General features: G+C 43.0%; 1 protein-coding gene across 2 annotated transcripts in view; it reads left to right on the top strand.

Moving 5' to 3' along the window:
• LOC126356282 (target of Myb protein 1) overlaps positions 1 to 13,196 on the top strand; it is a 130,139-nt gene that overhangs the window by 18,988 nt on the left and 97,955 nt on the right. For both annotated transcript variants that reach the window (XM_050007153.1, XM_050007152.1), the window contains exons 2-4: positions 3,421 to 3,590; positions 3,941 to 4,031; positions 6,026 to 6,216. In XM_050007153.1, the coding sequence (XP_049863110.1) occupies positions 3,421 to 3,590; positions 3,941 to 4,031; positions 6,026 to 6,216 (452 nt within the window). The remainder of the gene's footprint in view (positions 1 to 3,420; positions 3,591 to 3,940; positions 4,032 to 6,025; positions 6,217 to 13,196) is intronic.

Genomic DNA, 13,196 nt, shown 5'->3' with positions numbered 1-13,196 from the left:
GTAAAATAGAAACTGGCTAATTTAGTGTAGAAATTGGGTTCTCAGGTTCTTAATTGTTTAAACTCAGTGGGAAGCACACTTAACATACATTTGGGCCAATCACAGATTTTTTTAAATGCATGATGGATGTCATTCTTAAATCTGACATCATGCATGTAGATTTTTGCATTGCTTCCATAGTAATTAGGGATGTTTGGAAAAATGTTCGAGAGAGATAAATATGTTTTCATCTACATGGATACTCTGCAAATCACATTTAAGTGCCTGGCAGTGGGTTCATCAAACCACCTTCACAATTCTCAATTATTCTAATCTCGTATAGTGCGCGGAAAGAATGAACACCTATATCTTTCCATACGAGCTCTGATTTCCCGTATTTTATTGTGGTAATCATTCCGCCTTATGTAGGTCGGTGTCAACAAAGTATTTTCGCATTCAGAGGAGAAAGTTGGTGATTGGAACTTTGTGAGAAGATTCCATTGCAATGAAAAACGCCTTTCTTTTAATGATTTCCAGCCAAAATCCTATATCATTTGTGTGACACTCTCTCCCGTATTTCGCAGTAATACAGAAGTGCTGCCTGTCTTTGAACTGTTTCAATGTACTCTGTCAGTCCTACCTGGTAAGGATGCCACACCACACAGCAGTATTCTAAAAGAGGACGGACAAGTGTGGTGTAGGCAGTCTCCTTAGTAGGACTGTTACATTTTCTAAGTGTCCTGCCAATAAAACACAGCCTGTGGTTAGCCTTCCCCACAACATTTTCTATGTGTTCTTTCCAATTTAAGTTGTTTGTAATTGTAATACCTAGGTATTTAGTTGAATTTACGGCTTTTAGATTAGACTGATTTATTGTGTAACTGAAGTTTAATGAGCCTGTTTTTAGCCTGTGATTGAGCCTAGAATTTTTTCCGACCCTACATATATCCTGCACTGGTTACAGTGCTTTTTGTTAGTCACGAATGTCAAGTGCACCTTGGTTTGCATTTTGTGTTTAATTGTCTACCATAAAATTGCATGAGCTGGTTCACAGTCATGTGACATACGAGTCCTGTATCCTATTAGGTTACCTGTAAATGAATGTTGTGTTAAAATTAATGTTCAGAATGATAACTGCTTTACTTAGTAAATACCTAACTCTTATTACAAAGCCATTTGAAGTTCCTAGTTGGCTCCAGTTCCTATACCTATCCTTCATTTCAATTTTACCCAGTTATTACAATAACTTTCATTTTCTGTTCCGACTGTTCGTGCTTGCCGCTGATACTTTCAACAAGTGCAATTTGGCTAAGCTCATAGTGGGGTGCCTGCATTGTGTTGCTTAGCTTCACCTGTAAGAAAAAGATTGACATGTGGCATTGTTATAATACTACAAAAATAATAATAGAAAATCCTTTGGTGGAGAAGTAGTGAGTAAAAGATAACAATTTAGTAATGGCTGCTGCTCAGTGACTGGACTTATACTCTTTGTCAGAGTATTCATTAGGAAAATAATCATTTTTTCAAAATATAATGTAATTGGATAGATAAAAAATCTGCTCTCCAAGTGGTGGCAGGAGAATACACTTACAAAGGTATTAAAGTTTGCAAGCTTTTGGAGCCGGTGGCTACTCCTCTTGGCAAAAGGGTTTAGTGGGGAGGAAGAAGGGTGAATGGAAAGGACTGGTGAGGTTTAGGAAAAGTGGTACAGTTCAGAAAAATCACTGAGAACCGTGGGTCAGGATAGACTTACCAGATGACATGAGAAGGAAAGACTGATTGTTGGGAAATGCACTGAATGAGATTTGGAAAGCTGAGAACTTAAAGGTGGAAGATAGGGCAATATGCAAGACAGAGATTACTGCCGAAACAAAAACATTGTGTAAAAGTTAATGAGAGTGAAACACTATCTAACTGCATTTTATGTAATGGGGGGAGGAGGTGGGGGGCAGCAAAAAATAAATAGGTCAGAAAATGGAAGATATAGAAAAATAAAAGGGAATAAAGAAAGGAATGGTTACTGAGAAGAAATATTGAATCTTAAGAAATTAATGTAAATTAAGGCCAGATGGGTGGCGAGAACCAAGGACATGTTATAGCAGCAGTTCCCACCTGTGGAGTTCTGAGAAGTTGGTGTCTGAGGAAAGAATACAGATACCATGTGTGGTGAAACAGACACCATGGTCATGACTTGTCATGTTATAGAGCATGCTCTGCAGCAGCATATTGAATGTTGAGAGTAAACGCTCTCTCCCTATGCCCATTTATCCTAACTGATAACCTGGTGGTAGTCATGATGAAGTAAAAGGTGAACGGTGTTTATGTAACAGTTGGTATACTGCATGTGTTGTTTCACAGGTGTTTCTACCTTTGATAGTATATGTTTCATAAGTTCCCCTGCTGGTAGAGTATTCATAAGGCATTACTGTGGGAATGGTCACAGTGGTAGGAGCTGTAGGGTTGGGAGATAAATGCAGAAGGACCATAGGGTCTGCTAAGGATATTTATCTAGATTGGGAAGGCAACAAAAAGCTATTTTGGGTGTGATGGGCAAAATGTCAGACAAAATGGACCACATTTCACAACATGATTTTAGGAAAGTCAAAGTAGCTGATTAATACATTCAAGTCCAGGGTAATACTGAGTGAAAAGTGCTGTACTCCTAAGTTGCTTTTTGGAGGGATCAGCAGTATCAGGATTTTGTGTGTGTGTGTGTGTGTGTGTGTGTGTGTGTGTCTAATGCTATGATGAGGAATGAACTTGAGTTCTTATTTTTAATCTTTCTTGTTTTTGGGTGGGGGAGGGGGAGTTTCCACATATCACAGTACAGTGTTATTAGTTCAGAAAGTACCAAAAATTAATATTCAACTAAAACAGTCACACATTATGTACAGTTTTATTCACTATAACCAATTTCACTTATGTAAAGCATCATCAGATATTCTTTGCACTGGTGGCAACTCGTAAGAAGTTCAGAAGTCACAACTCGTAAATGAGTTAAAAGCACCCTGTCAGTACCACAGTCAAACACAAGGTGACTTAGCATGTGCAACTGTGGTTGCTTTTTCTGAATATTAATTACAATAATGGCTGTGTCCCTAGCAGGCTATATCTGTTTTTGCAAGTACCAAGCAACTTATGGGAGGGATAATGAGATTGACATATCAGGTCATGTGGCATGAAGTTATTCATCAGCATTCAATTTCAAAATCTCTTCAAATTTCCCTGTTTCCAGGTACTGGACTGCTGAATAATTGGAATCTAAATCGTTGACTAGAAGATTCTTTTATTAAAAAAAAAAAAAAAAACTGGAATAGTACTTGTATTCAAATTACAAGCACAAAATTATTTGTTATTTTCTTGCATTTGAATTACATAATAAATCATTGTATCACACCATTCATTAGAAAATGTCCTAATTTTTATTTTATATTTCAACAGAGCAGGCAACAGATGCATCATTGGCTTCAGAGAATTGGGCACTTAACATGGAAATATGTGACATAATAAATGACACAGAAGATGGACCAAAAGATGCTATTAAAGCTATTCGTAAACGTCTGCAACAAAATGCAGGGAAGAATTACACTGTTGTGATGTATACTCTGACGGTGAGTCTGAAAAGATATTTCAATTTTATTTACAGATTTTGATTACAGTGCGTGTAAGCATTTTTATACACATTCATGAATGTGTAGTCCTTCTCTCAGAAGTGTGATTGTACAATGTTGTTCTGTTATTTTTGCGTGCTTGTCCCCCTACCCCTCCCACTTTCACCTCCACCAAAACCCTCCACCCCTCACCTCCCAACCACATATCTAATTTCAGAAGTTTATTCAAACTCTTCTCACATAGGCTTTGTGACATTGTTAATTATTATTATTGAGTGCATTTTTGTAGGGAAACTTTGTCATTGAGCTATTCATCAATGTTACCATACTCTCTGTACTGCGTGTTTCAGGTATTAGAGACCTGTGTCAAAAATTGTGGCAAAAGGTTCCATATTCTAGCGTGCAACAAGGAGTTTGTCCAGGAACTGGTAAAATTGATTGGTAAGTAACATATACTCATCTCAAACAATAGAAACTCCAGGTAGGAATATCAATAAAATAGGAAAAAGACAGATTGCTCCTTACTGTAAAGTGTAAAGAAGACACGTTAAGTTGCAGACTGACACAATTAAAAGACACTTACTTAAATTTTCGGCCACAGCCTTCATCAGGAACACACACACACACACACACACACACACACACACACACGCACCATTCATATACACATGCAGGCACATCTCAAGCACACGTGACCACCAACTCCAGCATCTCAGACTGGAATGTAGCTATCACGTGGGACACAAGTAGCAGTGTGGGGGGGGGGGGGGGGATAGTAGTGTATGGCAAAGGAGGGAGAGAGAGAGAGAGAGAGAGAGAGAGAGAGAGAGAGAGAGAGAGAGAGAGAGAGAGAAACACTGTCTGGTAGAGTGTGCAGGGACTAGAATACCAACAGGCACAGCATCAGGAGGTTGTGGGACAGGGAGGTGGAAAAAAAAGGAGCAAAAGAGGAGCAGAGAAAGATGGGTGGAAGCATTGGCAGAACAGGGCAGCAAATAAACAGGATGGGACATGAGAATGGGGAGGAGATGATGGGATAGAGGGGTGGAAACTGTTGGGTGGAGGGTGTGGGGACAATATGTTACCTTAGGTTTAGACCGGGATGATTATGAAAGTGGAGAATGTGTTGTAAGGATAACACTCACCTGTGCAGTTCAGAAAAACTGGTGATGGAGAGAGGATTCATATGGCTTGGGTAGTGAAGCAGCCATTGAAGCAAAGTGTGTTATGTCAGCTGCAGACACGTTGTGCTTTGGTTACCTCTCAAAGTGCCCTGCAATGAGGGACATCCTATTCAACATGCTTCCTACCCCTCTTGAAGTGGTGTTCCATCACCTACCCAACCTCCACAACATCCTAGTCCATTCCTATGCCGCTCCTACTTCCAATCTCAACCCCTTGCCACAAGGATCATATTCCTGTGGAAGATCCAGGTGCAAAACCTGCCCATTCCACTCACCCAGCACTTCATGTTCCAAACCAATCACAGGTTTATCATACCCCATCAGGGCTGGGCCACCTTTGAAAGCAGCCAAGTCATTTACCAGCTCTGCTGCAGTGATCACACAGCTTTTTATATTTGTATGACTACCAACCAGCTGTCAACCAGGATAAACAACCACCACCAAACTGTGGCCAAGAGCAACGTAGACCACCTTGAGCACAACATATAGTTGAACATAATACACTTCATTTCAATGGCTGCTTCACTACCTGAGCCATCTGGATCCTTCTTACCACCACCAGCTTCTGAACTGCACAGATGGGAGTCATCCTTACAATACATTCTCCATTCCTGGCCTCAACCTAATGTAACATACTGTCCCAACACCCTCCACCCAAAAGTTTCCTCCCCCTCCACCCTGTCATCTCCTCTCCATTCTCATGTCCCACCCTGTTTATTTGCTGCTCTCAGCCAATGCATATGCTGTCTTTTTCCACTCCCCTCCATTTTTGCTCCTTTTTTCCCCCACGTTCCTACCCCACAATATCCTGACACTGCGTCTGTTGACTTTCTAGTTACTGCACGCTCCACCAGCCAGTGCTCATCTCTCTCCCCACTCATACACTACTATCCCTTCCCTCTCCCCCTCCCACTCCAGATTGCTGCTTGCATCCCTTATGATACTTGCATTCCAGCCCAAGATGCTGGAGTTGGCAATCATGTGTGCATGAGGTTTGTTTGCTTGTGTGTGTGAATGGTGTGTATCTCTCTTTTACTGATGAAGGCTTTGTGTAAGTGCCTTCTAATTGTGCCTGTCTGCAACTTAACGTGTCTTTTTTATGGTAAGTAACAATCTGTCTTTTCCTGCAGTGTAGATATACTCATCTCAGTTCCTTAAGAAATGCTTTTTGCAGATACAAGGTAGAATTTATTATTTTTAGTACCAAAGTTGTAAGTTGTGTGTATAGATTTGTAAGATGGATGCTTACAGGTCCCAAGAATGATCCACCTACGGCAATACAGGAGAAGGTCCTAAGTCTAATACAGAGTTGGGCAGATGCTTTCCGGCACCAGACGGAACTTTCTGGAGTAGTACAAGTCTATCATGATCTGAAGCAGAAAGGAATAGAGTTTCCAATGACAGACTTGGACACAATGGCCCCCATTCATACTCCTCAAAGGGTAAATATTTGTTTTTTTTTAATTTACTGCTTCACTTGAATATGAAACACAATATTATTTTTGTTTCCATAACACTCAGTGACTCTCATGTTGAAAGAATCATTTAGAACACATTAACCCTAATACCACACATAACTAATGGCAATATAAGTTAATAATTATTATTTTGGGTCAGTGTCATTGATTCACTTTCATAACATCAGTACTATGCAAATTTGCCGTGAGCTAAAATTACAACTTGATGTGTGACTGAGGCATTGCTCATGCCAAGGTACTATAGAAGGGAGAAAATTAAGTTGAAAGTTAATTTATTTACTTAGAGGTTCTTAGAGATGATTTAATACCTCATCTAAAGCAGTATAGTGGGAGAAACATGGCATATTTAGGAAACATATGACATTTGAATTGACTTACAAGGGGAGATTCGAGACGACTGACTTTTTGGAAATACCTACACTACGTTATCTAAAGTATCCGAACGCCTCGCTGGAAATGACTTGCAAGTTCGTGGCATCCTCCATCGGTAATGCTGGAATTCAATATGGTGTTGGCCCACCCTTAGCCTTGACGACGGCTTCCATTCTCACAGGCCTACATTCAGTCAGGTTCTGGAAGGTTTCCTGGGGAATGGCAGCCCATTCTTCATGGACTGCTGCACTGAGGAGAGGTATTGATGTTGGTCAGTGAGGCCTGACACGAAGTCGGAATTCCTGTGTGATGGTCTGGAAAGATGTCTGCCGGCCTGTATGGTTTTGTGCTGTACGTGTCCCTTCACGTTTCCTTTCCACTATCACATTGGAAACAGTGGACCTAGAGATGTTTAGGAGTGTGGAAATCTTGTATACAGACGTATGACACAAGTGACAGCCAATCACCTGACCACATTCGAAGTCCGTGAGTTCTGCGGAGCACCCCATTCTGCTCTCTCACGATGTCTAATGACTACTGAGGTTGCTGATATGGAGTACCTGGAAGTAGGTGGCAGCACAATTCACCTAATATGAAAAATGTATGTTTTTGGGGGTCTCTGGATACTTTCGATCACATAGTGTATTTGGTAGTGTAAGTTTGGTTCGCAGGTATCACACCTTGCAGGCATTCACCCTGTTAGGCCGTTATTTGTGAGTAGTTGATGAAACCAAAATTCACATGGAAAAAAAAAAGTTGATCATTGAATCAGCACTGTAGCCTAATGGTTAAGCTATTTTTAGTTGGTATTTTGAAGGTTGTGGGTTTGAGTCCCATCAGGTCCCACCATCTCTTTTTTAAATATTGAAATGACAGTTTCTGTATGTACTGCCTGAAAGTGGGGCCAGTTCAAGTGCCCTAACAGAATGTTTAGGAAACACAAATGACAAATGGAGGTCAAGACGGAAGTGGTGCAAGGTCGGAGCTCCCAATAGTGTTTTCTTCTGGTACTGCATCCCGTGATTCTTCTTGACAGTGTATGGTGCCACAAGGCGAACACTGTGCAGAAGCTCCTGTGTATGCGGGAATGAGAAATGCTAGAACATCCATCATATTCACCCCATATGAGTCCATGCAGTTACGATCTGTTTGCTAAAATGAAAGAACCTGTTCATGGGATGCACTACAACACAAGAGAAGGCATCATCTGTGTCATAGGGTGGTGCTTCCAAGACATCGAAATAGGTGGACTCCCTGATATACGATGCCTTCTACCCCTGTGGAGTAGGTGATTGAGGTGTGAGGCGGTTATATTGAAAGCGTATAATGTGTTGAACGTGTGTAAATGAAGTCTATTATGAATTACAATTGTTATCCAACCCATGTATATTCTGCATATGACTGTTAAGTGTATGGCAGAGAGACACCCTATAGGCCCAGTTATTAGAGTTTCTTTCCATTACATTCCCATATTGAGTGTGGTAAGAATGATTGGTTAAATACCTCTGTGTGTGCTGTAATTAATCCAATCTTGTCCCCATGATATGTATGTGTACCATAAATAGGGGGTTGTAATACATTCATAGAATCATCATTTAAAACTGATTCTTGAAGTTTTGTTAGTAGGCTGTTTCGGGATAGTTTACTTCTATCTTTCAAGAACCTGCCGATCCAATTTCTTCAGCATCTCTATGATACTCTCACATGGGTCAAACAAACCACTGATCATTTATGCTATCCTTCTCTATACATGTTCAATATCCCCGAATTGGTACAGGTTGCACGCACATGAGCAACATTCCAGAATGGGTCACACAAATGATTTGTAAGTAATATTCTTTGTGGACTGATTGCAGTTTTCCAGTATTCTACCAATAAACTGAAGTCTATCACCTTCTTTACAAACAGCTGAGCCTATTTGATCATTACATTTCATATCCCTAGAAATTGTTCACACCTATACGCATAGAATAACGTTTTTCACCATATTGAAAGCAAGTCGCTAGTCTTTGCACAACTTTGAAATCTTATGCAGTTTCTTTCAGGCAGACCTTCAATGTCGATAACTGTAGCTGCAAAAAATCTGAGGTTACTATTAATATTGTCCACAATGTCATTCATATACAAATCGAACAGCAGGTGTTCCAACACACTTCCCTGGGGCACCCACAAAGTTTCTTCTACTTCTGACGATGACTGTCCACCCAAGATAACATACTGCAATCTCCCTAACAAAAAAATCCTCAGTACAGTTGCAAATTTTGCTTGATACCCTATATGATCATTTTTTTGACAATACGCATAGATTTGGTACTGAGTCAAATGCTTTTTGGAAATCAGGAAATACTGCACCTGTCTGATTGTCTTGATCCGAAGGTTTAGTGTGTGATGTGAGAAAAGTGCAAGTTCCATTTAGCATGATCAATGTTTCTGGAATCTATGCTTTGTTGGCATGGAGGAGGTCATTCTGTTTGAGACTCTTCATTATGTTTGAACTCAGAATATAGTTAAAAGAGGTGCTGACTCAATTTAATAAACTTAGTATAGAATCTGATAGCCATCCCAGTGGACTCTGGAGCTTTGTTCAGTTTAACAATATCAGCTGTTTCTCAACACCACTTACACTAACACTTATTTCACTCTACTTTTCAGTCATTCAAGGATTAAATTGGGGCAATTCTGTGTTTTCCTTTGTAAAGAAACATTTGAAAATGGAGTTAAGATTTTCAGCTTTAGCTTCGCTACTCTGTATTTCTGTTCCTATCTTTTTCGCTAGTGACTGCACACAAACTTTGGAGCCACTAACAGCCTTTACATGTGTTGTTTCTGTGGGTCTTGTGAAAGATCATTATTTGACAATATTCTGCTATGGTAGTGTTATAACGTCAAGTTGAACACACATATTTCAGAACGACATAACACATATAAATCACAGAGTAAGTTGACAAGCAAGACATGTGCACGCGTTAACATTCGAATGAGCACTGAGTCCCAGTCTAGCGGCCACTGCTCAGCTGCCCGCTTAGGTGGCGCAGCTGCTGCATGGCTGGCAGACAGCGCCGCACATAGAGGACGCGCGTAATTGCGCGGCGGCACTTTGAATGATCGGCGAGTCACAACACGCTTCCCCCCTTTGAAATTGTTGCACTGGTCCTGATGGAGGCATCTTGGAGGTGGCTAACGTCCGTAGGCGTTGTTTGACTCGCCGTAAAGTCTCGAGGAGGAGGCTTCCCGTACGGACGGAAGTGTCCCCGATGATAACAGTACGAGATGACAGGAGATGTAGGGGTTGAATCTGCTGGGGCCCCATGCACCAATCTGCCCGTTGCGACAGGTCCAGTTGATATAACAGGAGACATTGGCGATGTGTCGGTGTCCGTTGGAGGAGGAGGCGAGTAGATTCGCTCTGACAGAGGATGGTCATCCGGTTCCTGCATGGGCACGTCTCCTGGTGGCATCCGTTCTTGTACTGGAACCAAGATGACGGTGAGAGGGCTGCGTTGTGAGTATTGAGAGATGCCAAGATCCCGAGAGTCAGATAGAGCCAAAAGTGGTGTAGCGGCATTCGGAACAGGCGTTGCCGGCACACGAGGCCAAAGCTGGTCCGAATGATGCACTGAAACACCCGTGTCCGTCTGGATTTCATACAGGCGTCAGCCACGGTGTCGTAAGATGCAGCCCGGGCTCCATTTTGGCCACCTGCCATATCCCCGTACCCAGACGAGGTCGTCGGCGGTGAACTGGCCAAGTGAAGGCACCCGCGGCCGTGACGTGGAAGGCCTGAAGTAGCGTGCGGGGCTGTCGGCCATTCAAGAGCTCAGCTGGGCTTTGGTCGCCCATGGGGGTGAAACGGTAAGACGCCGGAAACTGGAGAAGCGCATCAGCAGCAGCAGAAGAAGTCAGAAGTTTCCGCATCTGAGCCTTATATGTGCGGACCAGCCATTCAGCCTCACCGTTTGATTGTGGATGGAACAGTGGGGCCGTGACATGCATAACATCATGACGAGCACAAAAATCCGCAAATCCCCAAATTCGGAAGAGGCAAATTGCGGACCATTATCAGTAACAAGAGTAGAGGGGAGGTCTTCCCAAGAAAAAATGCGGGCGAGAGCACTGGTGATTGCCGCGGTCGTAGGCGACGTGCAACGGACAATGAAAGGAAAGTTAGAGTAGGCGTCAATTACAAGGAGCCAATAAGTACCTAAAAAGAGTCCCACAAAGTCAGCATGAATGCACTCCCAGGGTTTCTCAGGTGAAGGCCATGGTGACAAAGATGACTTCGGTGCAGCGGCCTGAAACGTACAACGGCCGCAGGCAGCGACCATGTGTGCTATTTCAGAGTCGATGCCAGGCCAGTACACATGATGGCGCTCCAGAGATTTTGTGCGAGACACACCCCAGTGCCCTTGGTGAAGGAGGCACAACACCGAAGCACGCAAAGACGCAGGTACCACAACACGCGGCGAAGCATTGTCAGTGGAAAGGAGGATAACACCACCCCTAGCTGTGAGACGGTAGCACAAAGCGTTGTAGTTCCGCAACGGATCAGAAGTCTTAGCGGACGGGCGATCTGGCCAACCCTTCTGAATACAGCGTAAAACCCAGGAGAGGGTAGGGTCAGAACCCGTAGCAGCCGCCAGCCAGTCCCCAGTGATGAGGAACCCATCCACAACCCGCTGCTCGGCAACATCCAGGTAGAAACACAAAAGTTCGTCCCTATCGAATGCCAGATCAGGACCCATGGGAAGGCGAGACAGAGTATCAGCATTTGCATGTTGAGCCGTTGGCCAGAAATGAATCCCATAATTGAAACGAGACAAGTAAAGAGCCCAATGCTGGAGGCGGTGTTCAGCCTTGTCGGGAAGTGACGTTGATGGATGAAACAAGGAAGCAAGTGGTTTGTGATCCGTAACAAGATGAAATTTTGAGCCATAGAGAAAAACACCAAACTTATGAAGAGCATAAATAATGGCCTAAGCTTCTTTTTCAATTCGAGAATACTTTTGTTGGGGATCCATTAGCGTTTTGGAGGCATAAGCAATCGGTCGTTCCGAACCGTCAGAAGAACAGTGCGCAAGGACTGCACCGACTCCGTATTGAGAAGCGTCTGTGGCAAGAAGAAGATGTTGGCCAGGACGATAAGTAGCCAGGCACGGGGCCTGTTTCAGCATAGTCTTCAATTTCTGGAAAGCCGCATCGCATGACGCGGACCAGTGAAAAGGCACATTTTTATGCAACAGGCATTGCAACGGCTGAGGAACCGAAGCCGCAGACGGTAAAAGCTTGTTATAGTATGCTACTTTCCCCAAGAAGGCCTGCAGTTCCTTAACAGATGTAGGGCGAGGAAGGGCATCGATCGCAGTGACAGTTTGCTGAAGCGGACGAATACCATCCCGAGTGAGTTGAAACCTCAAGTACGTGATAGATGCCTGAAAAAATTGTGATTTCTGAGGATTACACTTAAGACCGGCAGTCTGTAAGACATGAAAAAGCGTGCGGAGATTTTGAAGATGTTCTTCAGTGGTGGAGTGAGTGACAACAATGCCGCCCATGTAATTGATACGCCCAGGGACAGGGAGCAATAATTGTTCCAAAAATTGCTGAAAGAGAGCAGGGGCGCTAGCAACCCCGATAGGCAAGCATTGGAATTGATAGAGGCTGAAATGCATGTTAAGGACCAGAAACTGCCAGGAAGTAGTGTCGAGAGGAAGTTTATGATAAGCTTCCGACAGGTCAGTTTTAGAAAAATACTGGCCTCCTGCAAGTTTAGTGAACAGTTCTTCAGGTCGGTGCATAGGGTAAGTGTCGATGAGGCATTGAGCATTTACAGTGGCTTTGAAATTGCCACAGAGACAAATATCACCGTTTGGCTTAGCAACGACAACGACAGGAGAGGACCACTCACTGGAAGTGACAGGAAGCAAGACCCCTGAAGTAGTGAGACCATCCAGCTCCCGTTTTACCCGATCACGAAGGGCCACAGGAATGGGCCGTGCCCGAAAAAACTTAGGCTGAGCAGTGGATTTTAGCATGATATGAGCTTCAAAGTCATTTTCACAGCCTAACCCAGGAGAAAAAACAGTCGAAAATGTCGTCGACAAAGAATCCAATTGAGCATAAGGAATAGCATCAGAGACGATATTGACAGAGTCATGGAAAGGCATCGAAACCAAAAGGATTCTCTGCGTTACTCTGGTCGACCACAAATGTAGGAACAGTGCGAACGACAGATTTGTAAGATACCTCAGCATTAAATTGTCTCAAGAGAGAAATCTGCTGTTTATTGTACGTCCGTAATTGCCGAGTGACAGGTGACAGGAGTGGATAACCCAACTGATGAGACGTTTGAGAATTAATTATAGTGGCAACAGAACCGGTATCCACCTGTATGCGAACATCTCGACCAAGGATTTGTACAGTTAGGAATAACTTCCCTGAAAGGGAAGAAGTGCAATTGACAGACAACATAGAATCAGAATCAGTGTCATGTGCATGAGCGTCATGTATGTGGTCGGATTTGCAAACGGAAGACATAAGACCATTCTTTTTGCTGTTGTGACACACAGTCCAAC

This window comes from Schistocerca gregaria, chromosome 3 (genome assembly GCF_023897955.1).
Source record: "Schistocerca gregaria isolate iqSchGreg1 chromosome 3, iqSchGreg1.2, whole genome shotgun sequence".
Taxonomy (NCBI): domain Eukaryota; kingdom Metazoa; phylum Arthropoda; class Insecta; order Orthoptera; family Acrididae; genus Schistocerca; species Schistocerca gregaria.
The sequence above is the reverse complement of the archived record's forward strand: the minus strand, read 5'-3'. Positions and strand labels throughout refer to the sequence as shown.